The sequence below is a fragment of the Heterodontus francisci genome, chromosome 35, assembly GCF_036365525.1.
Source record: "Heterodontus francisci isolate sHetFra1 chromosome 35, sHetFra1.hap1, whole genome shotgun sequence".
Taxonomy (NCBI): domain Eukaryota; kingdom Metazoa; phylum Chordata; class Chondrichthyes; order Heterodontiformes; family Heterodontidae; genus Heterodontus; species Heterodontus francisci.
The window spans coordinates 34274361-34299690 of record NC_090405.1 but is presented as its reverse complement, the minus strand read 5'-3'; the positions used below and the strand labels follow the sequence as shown (position 1 = coordinate 34299690).

General features: G+C 42.8%; 1 protein-coding gene across 2 annotated transcripts in view; it reads right to left on the bottom strand.

The window, feature by feature from the left end:
• ireb2 (iron-responsive element binding protein 2) overlaps window positions 1-25330 on the bottom strand; it is a 63709-nt gene that overhangs the window by 19441 nt on the left and 18938 nt on the right. For both annotated transcript variants that reach the window (XM_068015300.1, XM_068015299.1), the window contains 9 exons: window positions 24949-25114; window positions 18396-18533; window positions 15059-15280; window positions 14692-14761; window positions 11358-11541; window positions 8839-8978; window positions 8549-8720; window positions 8359-8459; window positions 4791-4907 (listed from right to left, as the gene is read on the bottom strand). In XM_068015300.1, coding sequence (XP_067871401.1) covers window positions 4791-4907; window positions 8359-8459; window positions 8549-8720; window positions 8839-8978; window positions 11358-11541; window positions 14692-14761; window positions 15059-15280; window positions 18396-18533; window positions 24949-25114 — 1310 coding nt within the window. The remainder of the gene's footprint in view (window positions 1-4790; window positions 4908-8358; window positions 8460-8548; window positions 8721-8838; window positions 8979-11357; window positions 11542-14691; window positions 14762-15058; window positions 15281-18395; window positions 18534-24948; window positions 25115-25330) is intronic.

Genomic DNA, 25330 nt, shown 5'->3' with positions numbered 1-25330 from the left:
AAAATTTCAAATTCAGTCTGAGGGCGAGAAACTGGAGTCTCACACTAGCGTTCTGGAGTTAAACAAAGGTAATTGCATAGGCGTGAGGACAGATCTGGCCCCAGTGGACTGGGCAGGAAGACTAAAAGATAGGACAGTTGATGAACAGTGGCAGATGTTTAAGGAGATATTCAATTCCTCCCAACTAAAATATATTCCAGAGAGGAAGATTGGAAGAGGGGAAAAAAATCCATGGCTAAGCAAGGAAGTCAAGGGTAACATAAAGACAAAAACTAAGGCATACCATATTGCAAAGGCCAGAAGATTGGGAAACTTTTAAAGATCAACAAAGGGTTACTAAAAAAGTAATAAAAAGAGAAAAGGTAAATTAAGAAAATGAGCGCAAAATATAAAAACAGCTAGCAAAAGCTTCTATAAGTATATAAAAGGGAAGAGAGTAGCCAAAGTGAACATTGGTCCCTTGGAGGATGAGACTGGGGAGTTAATGGTGGGGAACACAGAAATAGCAGAGACACTAAATCAGTATTTTGCCTTAGTTTTCACGGTGGAGGACACTAGTACCATCCCAATAGTAACAAATAATGCAGAGGTTATAGGAAGGGAGGAACTTAGAACAATCATCACCACTAGGGAAAAAGTACTGAGCAAACTATTGGGATTGAAGGCAGACAAGTCCCCAGGGCCAGTTTGCCTACATCCTAGGGTCTTAAAGGAAGTGGCAGTGGAGATAGTGGGTCCACTGGTTATAATATTCCAAAATTGCCCGGATGCGGGAAAGGTTCCAGTGGATTGGAAAAATGCGAATAATGCCCTTATTCAAAAAAGAAGGGAGGCAGAAAGTAGGAAACTATAGACCAGTTAGTTTAACATCAGTCATTGGGAAATTGTTAGAATCCATTATTAAGGAGGTAATAACAGGACATTTAGAAAGTCAAAACGCAATCCATCAGAGTCAGCATGGTTTTATGAAGGGTAAATCGTGTTTGACTAATTTCCTAGAGTTCTTCGAAGATGTAACAAGTAAAGTGGATAATGGGGATCCTGTAGATGTAGTATATCTGGACTTCCAGAAAGCATTTGATAAGGTGCCACACAAAATGTTAATACACAAGGTAAGATCACATGGGATTAGGGGCAATTTATTAGCTTGGATAGAGGATTGGCTAACCAACAGAAAACAGAATCGGGATAAATGGGTCCTTTTCTGGTTGGCAAGATGGAATTAGTGGGGTGCCACAGGGTTCGGTCCTCGGGCCCCAACTATTTACAATCTATATTAATGACTTGGATGCAGGGATAGAAGGTACTATAGCCAAATTTGCAGATGACATTAAAATAGGTGGGATAGTAAGTTGCAATAAAGAAATAAGAAATTTACAAATGGATATGGATAGGTTAGGTGAATGGGCTAACATCTGGCAGATGGAGTTTAACGTGGACAAGTGTGAAGTTATCCATTTTGGTCAGAAGAATAGAAAGGCAAATTATCTAAATGGAGAGAAACTTCAGAGTGGTTCGGTGCAGAGGAATCTGGGTGCCCTCATGCATGAATCACAGAAAACTAGTATGCAGGTGCAGCAGGTAACAAAGGAAGGCAAATGGAATTTTGGCATTTGTTGTTAAAGGAATAGAGCATAAAAGTAGGGAAGTGTTACTGCAACTGTACAACACATTAGTGAGACTGCACCTGGAGTACTGTGTACAGTTTTGGTCCCATTACTTGAGGAGGGATGTAGTTGCATTGGAGGCAGTTCAGAGGAGGTTCACTAGATTAATTCCAGAGATGAGGTGTTTGTCTTATGAAGAGAGATTGAGCAGTTTAGGCCTTTACTCTCTAGAGTTTAGAAGAATGAGAGGAGATTTAATTGAGGTATACAAGATGATTAAGGGGATTGACAAAGTAGATGTAGAGAGGGTGTTTCCTCTGGTGGGACAATCTAGAACAAGAGGTCATAGTTTTAGGATAAGGGGTAGCAGAGACGATGAGAAATTACTTCTCTCAAAGGGTTGCGAGTCTGTGGAATTCACTGCCCCAGTGTGCGGTGGATGCTGGGTTATGGAGTAAATTTGAGGAGATAGACAGATTTTTAATTAATAAAGGTTTGAAGGGTTATGGAGAATGGGCAAGAAAGTGGAGTTGAGGCCGAGATGAGATCAGCCATGATCGTACTGAATGGCGGAACAGGCTCGAGGGGCTGAATTGCCTACTCCTGCTCCTAGTTCTTATGTTCTAAAAAAAAACAACAGGTACTTGGAGCGGTTTGAGTTAATTAAGGGTAGTTAGCACCGATTTGTAAAAGGCAGATCGTGCTTTACTAATATACTTGAATATTTTGATGAAGTTACAGAGAAGGTTAAGAAGGGAATGCGGCAGATGTTGTCTATATGGATTTTAAGAAAACGTTTGATAAAGTACCACATAAAAGACTGGTTAACAAAATTGAGACTCATGGAATAGAAGGGCTATTGTCAAATTGGTTAAAAAATTGGCTTAAGGACAGAAAACAGCGAGTCGTGGTAAGCAGTTGGTTTTCAGACTGCAGTATGGCAGACAGTGCTGTTCCCTAAAGGTCAGTGCTAGGGCCACTGCTTTTCTTGCTATATATGAATGACTTGGATCTTGCAATAGAGTAGAATTTCAAAATTTGCCGATGATCCCAAACTTGGAGCAGTGGCAAACAGTGAGGATAATATGAGCCACCTGCAACAGGACAGAGATAGGCTAGCAGAATGGGCAGACAAGTGGGAGGTGGAATTTAAACAGACAAGTGTGAAGTGATGCATTTTGGCAGAAGGGATGGGACGAGGCAATATAGACTTAATGGTGCAGTTCTAAAGAGAGTGCAGGAACAGGGAGACCAGGAGTGTATGTGCATCGATCTTTGAAGGTGGCACGGCATATTGAGAGAGTGGTTAGCAAGGCATATGGGATCTTGGGCTTCATAACTAGGGATACCAGTCTTGTAAATCTTCTCAGAACTGCTTCTAACGCATTTATATCCTTCCTTAAATTAGGACCAATACTGTACACAGTATTCCAGATGTGGACTCACCAATGCCTTGTCTAACTGAAGCATAACCTCCCTACTTCTGCATTCAATTCCCGTCGCAATAAATGATAACATTCTATTAGCTTTCCTAATTACTTGCTGTACCTGCATATTACCCTTTTGCGATTCATGCACTAAGACACCCAGATCCCTCTGCATCTCAGAGCTCCGCAATCTCTCACCATTTGGACAATATGCTTCTTTTTTGTTTTTCCTGCCAAAATGGACAATTTCACATTTTCCCACATTATACTCCATTGCCAGGTCTTTGCCCACTCACCTAACCTATCTATATCCCTTTGTAGCCTTTTGGGCAAGAGATGCAGGTGGAATGTGAGAAAGAACTTTTTTTATGCAGCGGGTGGTAATGACCTGGAACTCGCTGCTCACAAGAGTGGTGGAAATGAAGACAATGAATGATTTCAAAAGGAAATTGGATGGGCACTTGAAGGAAATGAACTTTCAGGGCTACGGGGATTGAGCGAGAGTGGGAGTGGACCTGACTGGATTACTCCTTGGAGAGCCACCATGGACTCGATGGGCTGAATGGCCGCCTTCTATGCTATAAATGACTATGAACACAATTGCTACCCTTTCATCTTCAGCTGAGTTTATTTTGCACTTCATTCATTTCCTCTTTAAAGAAATCTCTTCCACCATTACACCCTTCCTCCATTTCTCCCTCACTGAATCTTGCAAGGTCCTCCAGATGGTCCTGCTGCAGGCTGGAGGTGTAGATGCATACGATTTAAATTCTCTATTCTGTCCTCGGCCTCCTACACTGTTCCAATGAAGTGCAACTCAAGCTCGAGGAACAGCACCTCAACTTTTGATTAGGCACTTTACAACCTTCTGGCCTCAACACTGAGTTCAACAACTTCATACCATAGCCGCTGTTCCCATTTTCTCGGATAGCAGGTGCTGATCCTGAAGAAAGGTCATCGGCCTAAAACGTTAACTCTGTTACTGTCTCCACAGATCCTGTCTGATCTGCTGAGCGTTTCCAGCATTTTCTGTTCTTATTTCTGATTTCCAGCATCTGCTATATTTTGCTTTTGTTGAACAAATAGCTCAGCTTGAACCTGAATTTATCAGTACCCGACAAAACGACTGCTCCCCAAGGTCCTAGTGCCCCAAAGGTTCTGAAACACAGTGAAATATTAACATCCAGTGCTTAATATGCTGCTCCTAATCCCTTTCCTGTTGTTTTAATGGAGCTGTGTACAAGTGGGTTAATACTTTTTAAAACAGCAGACAAAGGAATTTCACAGTTATCACATTGTGCAATTTCACTCTTGAAAAAGATCTACTCACCAGCACATCTTTGGCACTTAAAAAGTGCAAGTTCCAAAAGCCAGTCAGCAGTCAAAAGGGTTAATCAACATTTTCAATTTGTTTGTTAGATTAGAGCTTACTCTGGCAGGTTCCATGGCTGGAACACCAAGTCCCAGAAGCTGCAAATTATATCCGCTGCTGACAGGAGTTAATCTGTATTGTCCTTTCAATGAAATGACCTTTAAACAGATCAGTGATATTCTGAAACCTAGGTCTAGTGACGCAATGAATGTGGAGCATAACCCCCACTGCCACCTTTCTCTATGTCATACGAATTTTGCATTGGTTCTGTAAAGATTTGCTGCGTAAAAATAAATTATTTTCTGAACCTTTTCACCAGATTCCACATCCAGAATTAATGAACAATGCAGTTTGCAGATCTTCAATAATTCTAGCTACACTCACCTTTTCATTCAGGCTGTTCTGAAAATCTTTCTTCATGTTGGATACGACGACTCTGTCTTGTGGCCGTTTTGGACCACTCACATATGGGACAATGGCCGAAAGATTTAGCTCTATAACCTGAGGAATAGATAGAGAAGATGCCAGTCTACACTGCTCAACCTTTAAACAAATGTCAACATAGCAAAAATAAAATGCAAGTATGTGGACTTTTCTTCTGTTGAATTGCTTCATGCTCCCAAAATGTCAAATGAAGAGATCTGTACACAGACTGTTCTTGACAATTGCCTCTTGTTTGTGTTTTATGCTCTAGAACGCTGGTCAAAATTGGGAGATATACCCTTTGCATAAAAGACTTGTTTCTGTGCTTTCACAGTCCTCAATGCCAATGATATAAGAAGTGGATCCCCACAGCTCACAATCCCCATTATAGTCAGAGGGCGCTCCTACACAAAACATCTGGTTCCAAGCTGCCTCTAACCAGGAACATAAAAGCACAAATGGTAGGGGTGAGTAAACAGAGGTTTAGTAGATTTAATACAAGAGACACACTCATCACTGCAATTCCCCCCCTCCCCCCCAAAAACATTGTCATAACCAACCAAAAGCTTCTTTGTTTCTCTCTTTGTAACTAGGTTTTTACGGTTTTGACCACTTTTGCAGAAATTTGTATTACATAGACAAGATTCGATAATTGCTTTTATGGAATTATAACACCAGGAAAATGCTACAACACAGTAAAGAACTTGCATTTATATCGCACCTCAGGACGTCCCAAAGCGCTTTACAGCCAATTAAGTACTTTTGACTGTTAGTCACTGTTGTATTGTCGGAAATGTGACAGTCTAATTTGCAAACAGTAATCTGTTTTGATGATGTTGATTGAGAGAGGAATATTAATCAGGACAAAGGGATAGCTGCCCTGCTCTTCTTTGAAATAGTGCCATGGGATCTTTTACATTAACCCGGAAGAGCATACAGGACCTTGGTTTAATGACTCAACTGCAAGATGCTACCTCCGATACTGCAGCACTCCCTCAGTATTGTACTGGAGTGTGAGCCTAGATTTTTGTGCTCAAAACTCTGGACTACACTATATAACTTGCTGCTACTACCTAGAGTGATACTGCACAGAAGGAGGCGGCCAGATGGCCACCATGCATGCGTTGGTTTTTTGAAAGATCAAATTATTCCCATTTCCCTGCTATTTCTCCATAGTCTTACAAAATGTTCCCCTTCAGGTATTTATCCATTTCCCTTTTGCAAGTTACTACTGAATCTGCTTCCACCACCCTTTTGGGCAGTGGATTCCAGATCATAACACACTGTATAAATTTTTTTCCCTCATGTTGCCTCTGGTTCTTTTGCCAATTACCTTAAATCTGGTTACCAACCCTAGTCAGTGAAAACAGTTTCTCCTTACTTACTCTTCATGATTTTGAACACCTCCATCAAACCGACCCTTAACCTTCTGTGCTCTTACAACAACTTGCACTTATATGGCATTTTATGTGCATTAAAAGTCCCAAGGAGCTTTACAGGAGCGTTAACAAAGAAATTCTGACCCAAAGCCACATAAGGAGATATTAGTACAGGTTTGGCCAAAGTAGTAGGTTTTAAGAAGCATTTTGAAGGAAGAGATAGAGCTAGAGGCACAGAGAGGGAATTCCACAGTTGAAAGCATGGCCACCAATGGTGCAGCGATTAAAATTGGGGATGCTTATGAGGCCAGAACTGGAGAAGCACATATTTCAGTGTTGTACGGCTGGAGGAGGTTGCAGAGTTAGAGCGGGGTAAGGACACAGAGGGATTTGAAAACAAGGATGAAAATTTTTAAAAATCAAGGCGTTACTGGACCAGGGACCAACATAAATCAGCACGCACAGGGGTGATGGATGAACAGGATTTGGTCTGAGTTAGGATATGGGCAGCAGAGTTTTAAACAAGTTCAAGTTTATGGAGGGTGGTAAGTGGGAGGACAGCCAGGAGAGCACGGGAGTAGTCAAGTCTGGCGATAACAAAGGCATGACTGAGGATTTCAGGCAGCCCATGAGTTGAAGCATGGGTGCAGACCATTGATTTTACGGAGGTGGAAGTAGACATCTTGGTAATGGAAAAGATATTTTGTCTGAGGGTCAAATAGATTGCAGATGGTTTGGTGCAGCCTCAGGCAGTGACAGGGAGATGAATGGAGTCAATAGCTTAGGAAACAGAGTTTGTGGTGGGACTGAAGACAATGACTTCAGTCTTCTCAACATTTAGTTGGAAGAAATTTTTACTCATCCAGTACTTGGATGTCAGACAAGCAGTTTGACAATTAAGAGACGCTGAAGAGGTCAAGAGAGGTGGTGGTCATCAGTGTACATGTGGAACCTGATGTTGTGTTCTTGTGTAACAATGCCGAGGGGCAGCACGTAGTTGAGAAACATGGGGGGGCCCCCAAGGGTAGATCCTTGGGGGACACCAGAGTGAACAGTCTGGGAAGACAAACCTGCAGGTGATTCTCTGGCTACAATTAGATAGATAAGAATAGAACCAAGGGAAGGAAGTCCCATGCAGCTGGATAACAGAGGAGAGATGTTGGAAAAAGGTAGTGTGGTTAACCAAGCCAAAGGCTTTGACAGGTCGAGAAGGATGAGATAGGATAACTTGCTATGGTCAGTCACATAAGGTGTGATTTGTGACTTTTATAAAGGGCATTTCAGGGGTTGAAAAATGGAGTTATAGGAAAGGTGGGCGTGAATTTGGGAAGCAACAACACGTTCAAGGATTTTGGAGGGGAAAAGGAAGTTGGAGATGGAGCAGCAGTTTGCAAGGATAGAAGTAACAAGAGTGAGTTTTTTGAGGAGAACAAGTGAACAACTCCCTCTCCTCCAGTCTCTACCCACCAGTTTACATATGTTTCTATAGCAGAGAGATCAATAACCAGGGGGCATAAATTTAAAGTAATTGGTGGAAGGATTACAGGGAAGTTGAGCAGTAATTCTTTTCACCCAGAGGGTGGTGGGGGTCTGGATCTCACTGCCTGAAAGGATGGTACAGGCAGAAACCCTTATCGCTTTTAAAAAACATTGATATGCTTTTGAGGTGTCCTGTAACCTACAGGGCTATGGACCAAGAGTTCGAAGGTAGGATTAGAGTGGATAGCTCTTTTCGGCCGCAGAGACACGATGGGCCAAATGGCCTCCTTCTATGCCATAAATCTTTTTATGTTCCTAACTGAAATTCCCCCATCCTTGGTATGATTCTAGTGAAAATCCTATGCACTCTCTCCAAGGTCTTAACATTCTTCCTAAAGCATGGTGCCCAGAACTGGCCACAATACTCCAGGTGGGGCTAACCAGTAGTTTATAAAAGGTTTAACATAACTTCCTTGCTTTGTACTCGAGCCTCTATTAATAAAGCCAAAAATCCTATATGCCTTTTTAAAAAAGGTTTCTCAAATTTTCCTGCCACCTTCAAAGACTTGATTATCTACATCTCCAGGTCATTCTGCTCCTGCACCCCTTTTCAAAACTGTGTCGTTTAGTTTATATTGCCTCTCCTCATTCTTCCTAGCAAAATGAATCACCTGCGAATACTCCGGGTCTTCTGATGGATTCTGATAGTTTCTGAACAGTTTCACAGCTTTTAAATAGGTTTCCACAGCTTCAAGCTTTGTTTCACCATAACCTGTTATTAAAAACAAAAGTCTTAAAAAGTTGAGGGGGAAAAAAAATGTGAAATTTGAGAAATTCTATAAATTCTCCAGTTCCCCTCACCTGTCTGTTTTAAGTGCCTTAAAGTAACATCGTCAACTGGGAAAAAGCTCACAGTAGCACCATATTCAGGACACATGTTTGCTATTGTTGTTCTGTCTGCCACAGATAGCTGGGACACTCCTGGACCAAAGAATTCGACAAATTTGCCAGAAACACCCACTTGTCGAAGATGCTGGGGGGGGGCAGGGAAACAGAAATAAAGAATGAATCCTCTCCTCTCTTTGCTTGTAATTTGGTTAACATTATAGCTTGAAGTGAGCAAAAAAAAAAATTCCAAAAACCTTGCATACCTTTGTTACACTTAAAACAACATCGATTGAAGTGGCCAAAGGGTTTGTGATCCCAACCAGTTTACATCCAACTACCTCGGGTAAAGTCAGTGTGACTGGCTGGCCCAGCATAACTGCTTCACTTTCGATCCCACCAACCCCTGGAAAGTAAATAAACACTCACTTATTCACGTTTGTGGGATAAAGACAAGAACATTTACAGCAATCAAGCAAGCGCTTTGCAAAACTTTTTCGAATATAACTGCACAGCATGTGCAAACAACGTAGCCCAGATTTAATAAAGTGTGGTCAAGAGTTAATTTTCCACCCAGCAATTAGATATCATGTTGCATCATATTATAAATATCAGAAAATATATTTATTAATCATACAATTCTGGAACCAAGCATGCAGCAACATCAGAGGTGGTTTGCTTCGACTAACTCTAAATTGCATTTAAGTCTAAAAACAATTGCGTATCCAATGCTTTGAAAGAAGTATCTTCGAATGAATGGTATGCTACAATTTGTTTTAAACTTCCTTTGTTGGTCAAGAGCACTGGACCTAATCATAAGCTAGTCCAAAACATTTATTTCATGCATCCCAGAGCTGGAAAGAAAACATTAACCCCTGCTGTTAATATAAATGAAAATATAACCACTGGTACAACACTGACATTCTATCAACAGATGTCCCTAGCTTATTTAATAAGAATGTGAAATCAAACTAAAGATAGACTGCCTTTGCATCATTGTCCCCCATGCCAATATTTTGGAATTCTGTATCTAACACCGCCATGGAAGCTACACTGCTTGGATGAGAAGGTTTAGCACCATCTTCTAAGGGCAATTAGGGATGGGTAGTAAATACAGCTATTCTGGCATCACCCAAAACCCGGAGAACAGAGAAAAAGAGGATTCCTAATGCAGTACCGGACTTCTGAGCATTTAAACTGGCTCCAAAATCTATTGCTGTCGAGAGCTACATAACCACCATCTTTCCTCAGTAGCGAGTTTTAAAGGACCTTTTAATTTTGGGGTTTTGGGCAATAAGAAGGAAAGAGATTTCACAGGCAAATCTTTTTAAACATCCTTTCATTCTCATAAAAGACAAAAAAGGGTGCTTTCTTTAAAGTGCATATTGGGATGACGTAACTATCACGGATTGCCCAACCAACATCTGCTAAAATTTCAGAGGTAATATGTACAAATCTACAAGCTCCAGTGCGTGTAAAGCATTTGAATCAGCTACTACAATTGTTCTCAAACTTTTTCAAATGGATTAGCAATCACAGACCCTCCCCCCCATCTGAGTTATATTAGAAATTCATTGTGTATTTACATCTCTGAACGTAAAGTTCATCAGGTTTCCTTTTGTTTTTGTTAAAGGAACTTGCATGAAATTTTGCCAGGCGATCCGATATATCAAACATTGATGTGTCTGGCTATGTGAAACTTTTATCTTCCCTTTAGTTGGAAGGCAACCTTACAGGTTCTTCAACATGCCTGTAGAATACTTAATTGCACACCACCTCCCTGCTCTTGCTGGAGTAGAATTAGACTCGGTGCCTCCTGTTGGGCGTTTTCAGGTGTGCCTCTCCACCGCCCACTCACTCACTCTATAGTTGCTGAGTGTTTCCGGTTTCTGCCCTTCTCCTCTGCTATTTACCAGCCTGTCTGCTTCCTGGTGTGCAGCATTTCTGCAACTGGGAGACTGCCAGTAACTGGAATGGACAACAGAATGCATCTGGCCCACCCTGTCGCAGCAGCGGGTCGCATTCAGGTTCTTTCGTGGACCCCCATCAAGTCCCCCAGGTTGTAAACCACTGGCCAACTGAAAAGATTTCATTTTAAAAAGGTAGCTAGTGCTCTACTGCATGAAGCCAGATGGTGAAGAATAGAACTGGAGCCTAATCTTTACACATTTTTATTTACAGAGATACCCATTACAAACAGGCAGCTCCTAACCCAACCACCACAGTTTCAGTCTGTTCCTATTTACAGGAGCACAAGTGAATCCCCAGTTAATGCCCATCACCCACATATAATTAAACACAATTAACAGCAAAAGCCTTTCACTTTATTGTGGTTTTGTTTCTCTAAACATCAACATTATAGAAGCGAGACAGAAGAGGCAAGGCTCACAGTACAAGCAGTAAATTAACACATGAAGATGGCACTGCAGATGATCATGGTCAGTTTAACTCCTCGACATTCAGCCTCGAAACCCTTCAAACCTGGTCTCAGGTGAGGTCATGAGGTGCTTTGACAAAAACATTCAGAAAATACAGTTAAAAGGTCAACTTCTAATTCATTCCAACAATTTGGGACCAATATTGAGATAATCCCTCTTTAAAACAAACTACACACATTAAACCAATAGTTTTAAACCAACAAACTTAAAAGACTGCAAATGATGAAACAAAGTCAAGTGTAGTCAATTTTTTTTTTTACAGCTGCTTTAAGATGCTTGCTTCTCGTCCTATGATTTAAGTGGTTAAAAAACAATCAGTAAGTGGAATCAGCTGGTCCCACACTTACCCCATCCTAGAATTCCGAGACCATTCACCATTGTCGTATGAGAATCAGTGCCCACCACAGTGTCGGGGAAGAAAACGTCTCTTAGATCAAACACTACGCGGGACAGGTATTCTAGGTTTACTTGGTGCACTATGCCACTTCCCGGGGGCACCACGGTCACATTCTGAAATACTTTAGAAGCCCACTGCACAAAAAAAAAATGGGGAGTGGGAGAAAATGTGAAAAAAAAATTTAAAATTAAACTATGGAACAGTTTTGCCAATATTAACATACATTTTTATGTTCTGTGCTATGATTTGCCTTATATTAGAATGTATTTCTGTCTTTAAGCAGTTTTTATCTCACTTCAGACAGCCCTCTAAAATGGTGCACTTATTTGGCCACAGTTGTTATGAACTGTATTAGGCAGGTGTAAATGCAGCTCTGTACTTTGTGAACAACTTCTTGCTTTTACAGAACTGACACTAAGAAATCTTAAAACAGAAAGCGAATGCTGAAAACAATTAACTCAGACAGCACCTGTGGATAAAACACAGATGTTGACATCCCAGTGAGACCCTTTGCTTTATGCTAGGAAGCATTATTACACATTATACAGGTATAGTAGATGGAACTATTGTAAAAAGACTTAGATTTATATGCACCTTTCATGACCTCAGGATATTCCAAAGCACTTTACAACTAATTAAGTACATTTGAAGTGCCGTCACTATTTTAATGTAGGTAACAAGGCAGCCTATTTGCACACAGCAAACTCCCACAAACAGCAATGTGATAACCAACAGATCGTTATTTTTGAAACTGATGTTGGTTGAAGGATATATATTGGTCAAGACACGGGGGAATCCCACCTCACCCCTGGCCGTTTGTCTTCGAAATCATGGCATGGCATCTTTTACATCCACTTGAGGGGGCAGATGGGGCCTCAGTTTAATATTTCCTCTGAAAGATGGCACCTCCCTCAGTACTGCACTGGACTGTCAGCCTAGAGCTTCATGCTAAAGACTCTGGAGTGGGACTTGAACCCACAACGTTCTGACTCAGAGGCAAGAGTGCTACACACTGAGCCGTGGCTGAGTGGAGTCATTGTAGATCTAAATGTACCATGGTGTAATGTACAAATGGCTTGTCTTGAAAAGACTTGCTTTATAAGGTTGGAATATATTTCAAAACAGAATGAAAAAATAATCTCCATTGAGTGAAGCCATCTTAAATAACTAACAGTGCTACGTTGTCAGAGGTGCCAACTTTCAGATCCTAGGGCAGTATCCAAAAAACAGCTGAGAGTTCTCCCAATGTCCTGTGCAACATTCAACCCCCAACCAACACCAGCAAAACAAACTACAAGTTACTTATCGCATTGCTGCTTGTGGGACCTTGTTGTGCACAAATTAACTGCCATGTTTGCTTGCATAACAGCAACTGCACGTCAAAGCACTGTGGGATAGATAAATGAAAATTCTCTCTTTCAGAATGAGCTGATTTTAAAAAGGAATTTAATCTTAAAAAGATATCTTTAAAGTTTTGTTGCAACCATTATATTAGGACTGAACTTCCTTGATTATTGCTGTGTATGGTCATAGTCAGTCAAAGTATACTATGGTATCTTTGCTGGCCTTTTGTCTTTGCTTCCTTATTTCACCCAAAATAAGCACTCTGTTCTGTTTTATTGTGCATTGCTGCCCAAAGCTTATATTCTACCTTGCACTGTGCTGTCTTTCAGCCCAAGTATTGACTGCATTATTCTGAGGGAGAGTGTTTAGACAACATTAAGATCACAATGAAATTCACGATCACAATGAAATTCACGATGTTACATTTTTCCACTTTCTTATTTTGCTTTCAAATCATCTCCTTTGTTTTTTCCCCACATCAGTACTTAAAGTGGCTCTGTTGTCAGCTTTCAGTCTGCACCACACATATACTGATTATGCCAAACTGCATCAGTAGCCTTCAGTTATGCAAGATTTGTAGTTCTGTGCTACACTGCACGCAGAGGGATGAATTTTATCAGCCCTCTCGGGACAGGCAGGGAGGCTCACTAAACAGCAGGGGAAGGGAGGGGATCCCGTGCCCGACACCATTCAATTTTGTCAGGAGTGGGGGAAGGCCGAGCCCAATTGAGGCTCTTAAGTGGCTAACACCACCACCTCACCCCACCCCCCCACCACAAATGACCCTCACCCTCATACTGCCCTCAACAACCGCCACAGACCCCCCACAAACCCCTTTCCAGGGCTTGCCTGACTGGTCCCGCCCACTTACCTGCACTCTGGACCTCCATGATTGCTTCTGTTCCCAAGCCTACTGGTGGCACTGCTGGGACCGCTGAGCTGCTGGCCCTCTAACTGGCCCGGCGTTGGAACCCCTGTAGCTTACATAAAATTCAGCCCAGAGAATCATGGCTGAATGTAACCGTTAGGTTAGATGCCAGGGGATAGTTAAACTATAGCACACGGACATAATTCGGTCCCCATTTCTCTGACTTATTTTTGGATTCCCATTATAAATATGAAAATAGGGATTTATAATGGAAACTCTCTATGTAAATTATTAGGCTGGATTTTGTGCTAGAGGCGAGGCCCCCAGCACCAGGCCAAAAAGACAAAGGGGAACCTTGTCACCGCCTTTTCGTGCCCCCCTCACCCACCCCCGGAGCCATCCTCTGGTCTTCCTGAGTCAAAGTTTTAGGAGGTGGGATCCCTGCCCCTTTAAAGATTTTAAAGGAATGGGAACCCTGCCTCCAAGAGCTGCTGGCCAATCAGAGGGCTGGCTGCTCAGCAGTATTGACAGCGCCACCGGGATTGAAGAGGCCTCGGACCCAGGCTCAGTGGTAAAACTCCGGAACAGAGGTAGGTGAGGCTGAGTCGCCAGGGTCAGTCCAGAAAGCCCTGGTTAGGTGGTGTTGGGGGGTGGTCCTAGGGGTAGGTAAAGTTGTTCTGGTGGGGTCTTCCATGGGCCACAAATTGCCCGCAAAGGAGGGACCACCCCTCCCCCCCACCTCAAGCGCACAGGAGGGCGCCTTGCTTTACAATGCGTGCTCCCCGTGCGGTGGAGGCCCCTCCCACCGCTGGTAAGTTCCCAGCGGCGGTGGGAAGAGGCCTCTGGGTGGGAAGGCTGTCGTCAGCCTTTCCCGCCCCCGGGAAGATTGCTGGGCAGTGAGCTCACCGCACCCCGCCCCCAACCACCTCCCTCTGCCTCAAGGGGGGCCCATAAAATCTCGGCCATTGTGACAAATTTACCTAGAGTTTCCATTATAAATATAGACTAATGAATTTATAACAGAAAAAAATTCACAGGAAATGCAAGATTTTTCATATGTTGATAGACAAACCTTAAAAAACTGTAGCCGTTCCTTATTTCTGTTGAATTCGATTTCTTGGTTCTTTAATAAGGTTTCTGGCCTAGAAAATTTAAAAAAAGCTTACAATAAATAACAACACAGCTGTCAAATTCTATTGTATTTTAAATGCTTAACCATGGTCAAACTGCAAGAATGATGCACAAAGCCATTTGCATTTAGTTAAGACAGAGAGGCAAGGAACATTTCCAACTATGTTCTAAATCTATCTCTGTCTTTGCTTTCCCTCAACCAAGACAGACAGAACACATCATTGAAAATGTAACCTAGGCTACAGAACTATCTTCCATAAAAACATATTAAGCAGCAGACATTAGGAAGAAGAAAAGGTCAGTCTTACTCGGCCACAGGTTGCAGGTGGAAAGGACAAAGCAATGGTGTGTTCTCTATCTCTGTGCTGCGTTTTCCTGAGGACGTGGCGCCTGCTTCACTGTGGCATACACTCAAACAGCCCCTGGAGCTTCGACACGGAGAGGATTTCAATGGCAGCTTGGCACTGGAAGTTCTAGGTGCTGCTCCAGAACCATCACCTCCACCAGGATTTGGAGCATTTTGAATGGCACTGCCCGAAAAAAACAAAAAAAAAGAGGTACAATTACGGACCTCACTGATAAACGGCACATTCGCAAAAAAAATTGCAATAGCTAAATTTGCAAATTATTATGCAGGTTAACAGATTCAAAGTTTGTCTACAGCACAGTGGTTTTTGCACTCTTCTGTATGGGAGCGTTTTGGATAACCACAATACTGTACATGAACAGTAAATATTTGCAGGGCTACAAGGAAAGAGTGGGACTAAGTACATAGGTCTTACAAAGAGCCAGCACAGGCACGATGGCTGTGCTGTATATTATGGATTTAATGAGGACCCGGTGTTCTACTTTCTGATAAACACATTAGGTACAATGTTAAAACAGTGCCATCATTGCAGAACCTAATGTTTTTTCTGTACATGGCGATAGGAATAGTATGCCAGTGAGTCTGAACCAAAAAAGGTCTGAAATTGGATGACCACGTTGGATTTCCTCATGCCTCTCAGTCTAGGAAGCTCATTTTGAAAACCTATGCTGCAATAGAATAGAATCGTAAAATTTTACAGCGCAGATGGAGGCCATTCGGCCCATCATGCCTGTTTTGGCTGTCCAATTAGTCCCTTTCCTCACAGCTCTCCAAATTTTGCCCCTTCAAGTATTTATCCAATTCTCTTTTGAAAGTTATTGGATCTGCTTCCACCACCCTTTAAAACAATGCATTCTAGATCATAACAACGTACTCAGTCAAAAAAATTCTCATCTCCCCTCTGGCTCTTTTGCCAGTAACTTAAATTAACTGTATAAGCCACCTGAAAAGGAGATGTGAATGATAAAATCTCTGACAAGTACTTGCACAATTCAATTCGGTTACAGTTAAATGAATCACCTCTTTTCACTTTCAAAATGCCAACTATGTAGTCTTTTGTCATCTGCGACATTTCTGCAGCTATCAATCTGCTCAACCACATCCTCACCACCACCTTTAATGCCCCAGTCCCCATTAAACTCTCTCACCCTGTCTGCTCCCCTGGTACAGCCCACATCTCCACTCCTGTGAGTCCAAGAAATGCAGACTTGAACAGATATGGTGATTTAGCCATTCACCACCAGATCTGGTTGGACCACATAAAGCATTCTTGGATCCTGCTCTCATCTGCCGAAACTGCTCACTATTCTGGGATCATCCTGGAATGCAAAGGTAACCTCCCAGCTTCTTTTTTCGACTGTAAACCGTCTGTCCTGTCTCCTTCATCCTCACCGCCAGCAAGTGCAAGGAGGTCATGAATTTCTTTGTTATTGAGACTAAAACCATCTGATCAGCTGCCCCTACCACTTCTTTGCCTTCCTCTAGCCCACCAGGTCAAACTTCCTCTGAGGCTCACCCCTGCCCTTGCCCTGAACTCAGATCTTTCTTTCTTTCTCCCTATTTCCCCTTATCCCCTCTCTGAGCTCATTTTGTCCATGATACACACCTCCTGCTCCTTCAACCCTACTCCCTCTAAACTGATCTCTCAACTTCCGTTCTTGGTTCCTGTGTTAGCTGATATTGTTAACAGTTCTCTCTCTCCTCGTGTACTATTCCCCTCTCCTTTAAATATGTAGCCATCGCTCCTCTCTTCAAAACACAACACTTGACCCACCTATCCTTGCAAACTACTGCCATCTTCAACCTCCCTTTCCTCTCCAAAGTCCTTGAATGTGCTTTGCCTTCCAATTTAGTGTCCATCTTCCCCTGAACTTAATGTTTGTGTTCCTCCAATCAGGTTTCCGCCCTTGCCACAGTACCAAAATGGCTATTAAAGTCACAAATGACATCCTATGTGACTGTGACAAAGGTAAACTATCTGTCTTCATCCTTCGTGACCTGTCTACAGCCTTTGACACAGTTGATCACACCATTCTCCTGCAATGCCTTTCCACTGCCATTCAGCTGGGTGGGACTGCACTCGCCTAGTTCCATTCTTATTTATCCAGTTGTAGCTGGACAATCACTTGCAATGGGTGCTCGTCCCACTCCTGCGTTACCTCTGGTGTCCCCCAAAAATCTTTCCTTGGCCCTCTCCTATTTCGCATTTACATGCTGCCCCTTGGTAACATCATCTGAAAACACACCGTCAGTTTCCACATGTACGCTGAGACCACCCAGCTCTACCTCACCCCCTTCACGGTTTTAAATTGTTAAGACTGCTTGTATGACATCTAGTACTGGATGAGCAGAAATTTCCTCCAATGAAATATTGGGAAGACCAAAGCCATTGTCTTCAGACCCTGCCACAAACACCATTTTCTAGTCACAGACTCCATCCCTGTCTCTGACAAATGTCTAAGGATGGACCAGACTAGGTTTCATATTTGAGAATTTGAGCCAGAGATGAGCTTGCAACCAGATATCTGTGCCATCATTAAGACTGCCTATCTCAATCTCCACAATATCGTCTAACTCCATCCTTGGTTTCAGCTCATCTGCTGCTTAAACCCTCATTTATGCCTTTGTTACCTCCAGACTTGACTATTCCAGCACAGTCCTGGATGGCCTTCCACATTCTACCATCTGTAAACTTGAGGTCATCCAAAACTCTGCTGCCCATGTCTGAACTCGCACTAAGACCTGTTCACACATCACCCTTGTGCTTGCTGGCCTTCGATGGCTCCCGGTTAAGCAACACTTCGATTTTAAAATTCTTATCCTTGTTTACAAATCCCTCCATGACCATGCCCCTTCAAATCTCTGCAATTCCCTCTAGCCCTACAACCCTCCAAGATATCTGCGCGCCTCCAGTTCTAGCCTCTCGAGCATCCTTGATTTTAATCGTTCCACAATTGGCAGCTGTGCCTTCAGCTGCCAAGTCCTAAACTCTGGGATTCCTCCCTCCCTCCTTTAAGCTACTCCTTAAAACCTACCTCTTTGACCAAGCTTTTGGTCATCTGCCCTAATATCTCATGTGGCTCAGTGTCAAATTTTGTTTCAGTGATTATGCTCCTGTGAAGCATCTTGGGAAGTTTTACAATATTAAAAGCGCTATAGAAATGCAGGCTGTTGTTGTTCAAAGTAAATACACAGGCAAATTGTCTATGCAAAAACTAGTACAGCAATTAAAATTCCAGCTGCTGCAAGCAAAGCTTACTCATGTTTAGTTTCCTTGCCTTTTACTGTAATCAATCTGTACTGAATGGTCAACAATCAGATCAGTTGGACAGACTGGATTGACTTTGGTAGGGTCTCCTCCAAGTTTCTTCACAGCTTCCCTCATGGCTGCAAAATCCACCACTGCAGGAATCCCACTGAAAGAAATTAAACACACAGTCAGAAACAACAACTAGCTTCCTGTCTTTTAAGGAAGCAATCATATATCGACCATTATTCTTCCTCATGTCATGGCCAATATTTAATCCTCAACCAACACCTGAAGCAGATTATCTGGTCACTAGCAAACTGCTGTCGTGGGAGCTTGCTGTGCATAAATTGGCTGCCAGTTTCCTACATTACAACAGTGACTACACTTCAAAGTACTTAGGCTGTAAATTTAAGTTTCCTGTTTAGTATACAGTATAGTGGGTTGAAGGATAAAGAGCTATATTTTGGTAGCATGGCATTAGGGTGCATAAACTGACAGATTCTTAACATTTCAATTTTAAAAAGGGATATATGACAATTTGGTTTTGCTCCCTTTGATCAGGGTAAAAGTAATTTTTTAAAATTCTCAGTATGTGAGGGAAAGTGGCTACATCTCATTGACTGCACACTTTGGTTGACTTTTTTTTTTGGTTTTTCAGTAGATTTGTTGGGAATTTAGAATAGTGGGAATGGAGGTTAAGGCAGTTGTATGTTCCTCCTGCAGAATGTGGGAGGTAAGGGTCGCCAAGAGTGTCCCTGCTGACTGCATCTGCGGGAAGTGCACCCAACTCCAGCTCCTCGAGAACCGCGTTAGGGAACTGGAGCTGGAGCTGGATGAACTTCGGATCATTCGGGAGGCGGAGGGGGTTATTGAGAGGAGTTATGGGGAGGTAGTCACACCTCAGGTAAAAGAAGTAGGTAGATGGGTTACCGTCAGGGGAAGGAGAGGGAACCAGCAGGCAGTGCAGGGATCCCCTGTGGCCGTTTCCCTCAACAACAGGTATACCGTTTTGGATACTGCTGCGGGGGACGACTTACCAGGGGTAAGCAATGGGGTACAGGTCTCTGGCACAGAGTCTGTCCCTGTTGCTCAGAAGGGAAGGGGGAAGAGGAGCAGAGCATTAGTCATTGGGGACTCCATAGTTAGGGGAACAGATAGGAGGTTCTGTGGGAACGAGAGACTCACGGTTGGTGTGTTGCCTCCCAGGTGCCAGGGTTCGTGATGTCTCGGATCGTGTTTTTGGGATCCTTAAGGGGGAGGGGGAGCAGCCCCAAGTCGTGGTCCACATAGGCACCAACGACATAGGTAGGAAGAGAGATGGGGATTTAAGGCAGAAATTCAGGGAGCTAGGGTGGAAGCTTAGAGCGAGAACAAACAGAGTTGTTATCTCTGGGTTGTTGCCCGTGCCACATGATAGCGAAGCGAGGAATAGGGAGAGAGAGGAGTTGAACATGTGGCTGCAGGGATGGTGTAGGAGGGAGGGTTTTGGTTTCCTGGATAATTGGGGCTCTTTCTGGGGTAGGTGGGACCTCTACAAACAGGATGGTCTTCACCTGAACCAGAGGGGTACCAATATCCTGGGGGAGAGATTTGCTAGTGCTCTTCGGGGGGGTTTAAACTAATTCAGCAGGGGAATGGGAACCTAAATTGTAGTTCCAGTGTACAGGATGTTGAGAGTAGTGAGGTCAGGGATATGGTTACAAGGACGCAAGAAGGCACTGGCAAGCAAGAACTTGGTTTAAAGTGTGTCTACTTCAACGCCAGGAGCATCCGGAATAAGGTGGGTGAGCTTGCAGCATGGGTTGGTACCTGGGATCTCGATGTTGTGGCCATTTCGGAGACATGGGTAGAGCAGGGGCAGGAATGGATGTTGCAGGTTCCGGGATTTAGATGTTTCAGTAAGAACAGAGAAGATGGTAAAAGAGGAGGGGGTGTGGCATAGTTAATCAAGGAGAGTATTACAGCGGCAGAAAGGACGTTTGAGGACTCGTCTACTGAGGTAGTATGGGCCGAGGTTAGAAACAGGAGAGGAGAGGTCACCCTGTTGGGAGTCTTCTATAGACCTCCAAATAGTTCCAGAGATGTAGAGGAAAGGATAGCGAAGATGATTCTTGACAGGAGCGAGAGTAACAGGGTAGTTGTTATGGGGGACTTTAACTTTCCAAATATTGACTGGAAATACTATAGTTCGAGTACTTTAGATGGGTCAGTTTTTGTCCAGTGTGTGCAGGAGGGTTTTCTGACACAGTATGTAGACAGGCCAACCAGGGGCGATGCCACATTGGATTTGGTACTGGGTAATGAACCCGGCCAGGTGTTAGATTTAGATGTAGGTGAGCACTTTGGTGATAGTGATCACAATTCGGTTAGGTTTACCTTAGCGATGGGCAGGGACAGGTATATACCGCAGGGCAAGAATTATAGCTGGGGGAAAGGAAATTATGATGCGATTAGGCAAAATTTAGGATGCGTAGGATGGGGAAGGAAACTGCAGGGGATGGGCACACTCGAAATGTGGAGCTTATTCAAGGAGCAGCTACTGCATGTCCTTGATAAGCCTGTACCTGTCAGGCAGGGAGGAAGTTGTCGAGCAAGGGAGCCGTGGTTTACTAAAGAAGTTGAAGCGCTTGTCAAGAGGAAGAAGGAGGCTTATGTTAGGATGAGACATGAAGGCTCAGTTAGGGCGCTTGAGAGTTACAAGCTAGCCAGGAAGGATCTAAAGGGAGAGCTAAGAAGAGCAAGGAGAGGACACGAGAAGTCATTGGCGGATAGGATCAAGGAAAACCCTAAGGCTTTCTATAGGTATATCAGGAATAAAAGAATGACTAGAGTTAGATTAGGGCCAATCAAGGATAGTAGTGGGAAGTTGTGTGTGGCATCAGAGGAGATAGGGGAAGCGTTAAATGAATATTTTTTGTCAGTATTTACAGTAGAGAAAGAAAATGTTGTCGAGGAGAATACTGAGATTCAGACTACTAGGTTAGATGGGATTGAGGTTCACAAGGAGGAGGTGTTAGCAAAATTGGAAAGTGTGAAAATAGATAAGTCCCCTGGGCCAGATGGGATTTATCCTAGGATTCTCTGGGAGGCCAGGGAGGAGATTGCAGAGCCTTTGTCCTTGATCTTTATGTCGTCATTGTCGACAGGAATAGTGCCGGAAGACTGGAGGATAGCAAATGTTGTCCCCTTGTTGAAGAAGGGGAGTAGAGACAGCCCTGGTAATTATAGACCTGTGAGCCTTACTTCGGTTGTGGGTAAAATGTTGGAAAAGGTTATAAGAGACAGGATTTATAATCATCTTGAAAAGAATAAGTTCATTAGCGATAGTCAGCACGGTTTTGTGAAGGGTAGGTCGTGCCTCACAAACCTTATTGAGTTTTTCGAGAAGGTGACCAAACAGGTGGATGAGGGTAAAGCAGTGGATGTGGTGTATATGGATTTCAGTAAGGCGTTTGATAAGGTTCCCCACGGTAGACTATTGCAGAAAATACGGAAGTATGGGGTTGAAGGTGATTTAGAGCTTTGGATCAGAAATTGGCTAGCTGAAAGAAGACAGAGAGTGGTGGTTGATGGCAAATGTTCATCCTGGAGTTTAGTTACTAGTGGTGCACCGCAAGGATCTGTTTTGGGGCCACTGCTGTTTGTCATTTTTATAAATGACCTGGAAGAGGGTGTAGAAGGGTGGGTTAGTAAATTTGCGGATGACACAAAGGTCGGTGGAGTTGTGGATAGTGCTGAAGGATGTTGTAGGGTACAGAGGGACATAGATAGGCTGCAGAGCTGGGCTGAGAGATGGCAAATGGAGTTTAATGCGGAAAAGTGTGAGGTGATTCACTTTGGAAGGAGTAACAGGAATGCAGAGTACTGGGCTAATGGGAAGATTCTTGGTAGTGTAGATGAACAGAGAGATCTTGGTGTTCAGGTACATAAATCCCTGAAAGTTGCTACCCAGGTTAATATGGCTGTTAAGAAGGCATATGGTGTGTTAGCTTTTATTAGTAGGGGGATCGAGTTTCGGAGCCACGAGGTCATGCTGCAGCTGTACAAAACTCTGGTGAGGCCGCACCTGGAGTATTGCGTGCAGTTCTGGTCACCGCATTATAGGAAGGATGTGGAAGCTTTGGAAAGGGTGCAGAGGAGATTTACTAGGATGTTGCCTGGTATGGAGGGAAGGTCTTACGAGGAAAGGCTGAGGGACTTGAGGTTGTTTTCGTTGGAGAGGAGGAGGAGGAGAGGTGACTTAAAAGAGACATATAAGATAATCAGAGGGTTAGATAGGGTGGATAGTGAGAGTCTTTTTCCTCGGATGGTGATGGCAAACACGAGGGGACATAGCTTTAAGTTGAGGGGTGATAGATATAGGACAGATGTTAGAGGTAGTTTCTTTACTCAGAGAGTAGTAGGGGCGTGGAATGCCCTGCCTGCAACAGTAGTAGACTCGTCAACTTTAAGGGCATTTAAGTAGTCATTGGGTAGACATATGGATGAAAAATGGAATAGTGTAGGTCAGATGGTTTCACAGGTCGGCGCAACATCAAGGGCCGAAGGGCCTGTACTGCGCTGTAATGGTCTAATTCTCTAAAAAAAAAAGTGGTGGCAGTCGACCTTCTCCTTGAACTGTTACATTTCTTGTAGTAATGGTTCTTGCAGAATGATGTTAGCTAGGAAGTTCAAGGATTTTGACCCAGTGGTGAAGACAAAACGGCAATGTATGTCCAAGTCAGGATGGTCTGTGACTTCAGGGGATCTTGGTCAGAATCATATTGGCATTTTAGGGTACTGACCATTTAGATTTGGGTTCATGTGTCAGAGTAAGTATCCACAAATAGGAAAGTCATTCCCAACAGTGGCAGCAAGACAGCAAACAACATGACAGGTAAGTCATCCAAGTGGATCATTACATGTCTGTTCTCCTGGTAGTAAAAGTGTTTCAGGAGATCAGTCACTAGAGGAAGCAGAGGGAAGAATATATAGATCATCATTAGTGATGGTCATGAACAGCAGTTGGACCCATACTCCATAACACACAAACAAACTTTGTAAACCACTTTGTGCTTCCATCTATACTAAAGACAATACAGGTAGCTATCATCACTAATATCTCTTACATCGCCAGCAGGTTTGTGAAATTCCAATCTAGCCCTTTAAATTTTCAGCCGCCATAACTGGAAACAAACTGCTACAGCAAAACTGTTACTAGATTTCTGGAGCGCCTTTATTTTAGTATTAACTGTACAAAGCTGAAACACTTCAAAATCTTCAGCTCACTCAGTTTCCATTCACTCTTCTATTTTTAATGACTTTAACAACTTGAACTGTATTCTACTCTCTACTTAAAACTCCCCTGGATCTGTATTCCTGAAATGATCCCCTCTTCCCACAGGTTCCATTATCTACAATAAATAACTGGCATGACTGACCAAAAGCTTGGTTCAAAAGGTCTTCACTAACTTAATGCCAGATGAGGTCATCCCAAGATGGGTGGAAAGACAGGATTAAGGGAGGAGGCAAGATGAGTCGGAAGAAGCAGAACACAGTTGGAACAGAGACAATTGGAATAATGGAAAAGCTTTAAATGATAGGATAGGATACAAAATAAAAATTATCTTTCATAAAGTTAAATATGTTTTGACAAATAACGGCCATACTGCAGATAAATCCATCCCTCATTTTCAATTATACAATTTGGAAAAGTCAAGCGCTAAATTTAACTGTGGGGCTCCATCTGGTACCCTTTCCAAGTACCCATTCTGGATCGATGCAAGGAGATGAAGAAAAACCACAGCATAACCCAATCCGATCTTCCCCAGACAGCTACATATGCACTTTCCACCAGAGAGCAACCCATCAAAAGAACTGCGGTTGAAAGAATGTGCAGTTTAAATATTAACACATTTTTCTATCATACATAAGGCGAGCTAGTTTCCCTTGATCTTGAATATGGGAAGTCAAGACCAAATGCAGTCTTCAAATAAATTGGGCTAAGAGGGGTGGATGGGTGGGGGCGGCGGTCACTGGGCTAAGGCATGCAAGAGCAATTCACCACTCACTTTAAAATCATTTTTTTCTTATTAATTATAATTAACAAATCAAAATAGATTTAAGTCACAAGTTAGATAGTTTGGGGAAACTAGAAATGGGTTAGAGAATATTGGAATTTCTCAGCAGGGCAGACTCGAGCTGGGAGATGCAAAATTGAGGCACGACGGCATTACAGCTGACAGGAGGGTGTAATTATATCACAATAAGTTTACGCAGGCAGTCTCTGCTAAAGCTAAGGGAAAAAATGACACAGGAGTGTGAAAAAAACATGGCAAACACATATTATACACACAGAGAAAAATAGATAAACGGGAGGGGGAGTGGGTACACATTTAAAAGCTTCCGTATAGCCTACATTTCCTATAAGTGTTAAACTTATTGACAACACCCCTGTTCTTATACAATAGCATGTCTACTGATAAATTGTGAACAAGGGATCAAATTAAATATACATTTTTCCCATCCTTCAAGTAAAGCCAAGTATATTTAATTGGCAATTAAACACCAAATTCAATTTTCTATCCAGTTATTTAACTCACGTGAAGTCTTGGAGGAGGACCCGGGCTGGCCAGAAGGGAACATCAGCTTGGTTTTGTTGGTTTTTCCAATCGAGAATAGTTAGAGCATCCTCTTTCTTTATATGGAGCCCATCACAATTTCGAACAGCAGCCTCCAGCAGGACCCGGATGGAGTACGGCAATCCCACTATTGGAGAAACAAAGGTCAATTGCAAGTTATAGTTCAATCAATGTAAACAAAATTGTGTGTATAAAATGAAACTTCTTTAAAGGATCAATTTTACCCAACAAACAGTTGCACTCAAGTATAGTTTCACAGCATTAACTAGAAGATGCCAGTTAATTAATGGTCACTTTTCATATGCATTTTAAATATATTACATAAAGGAGTGCTACATGAAAC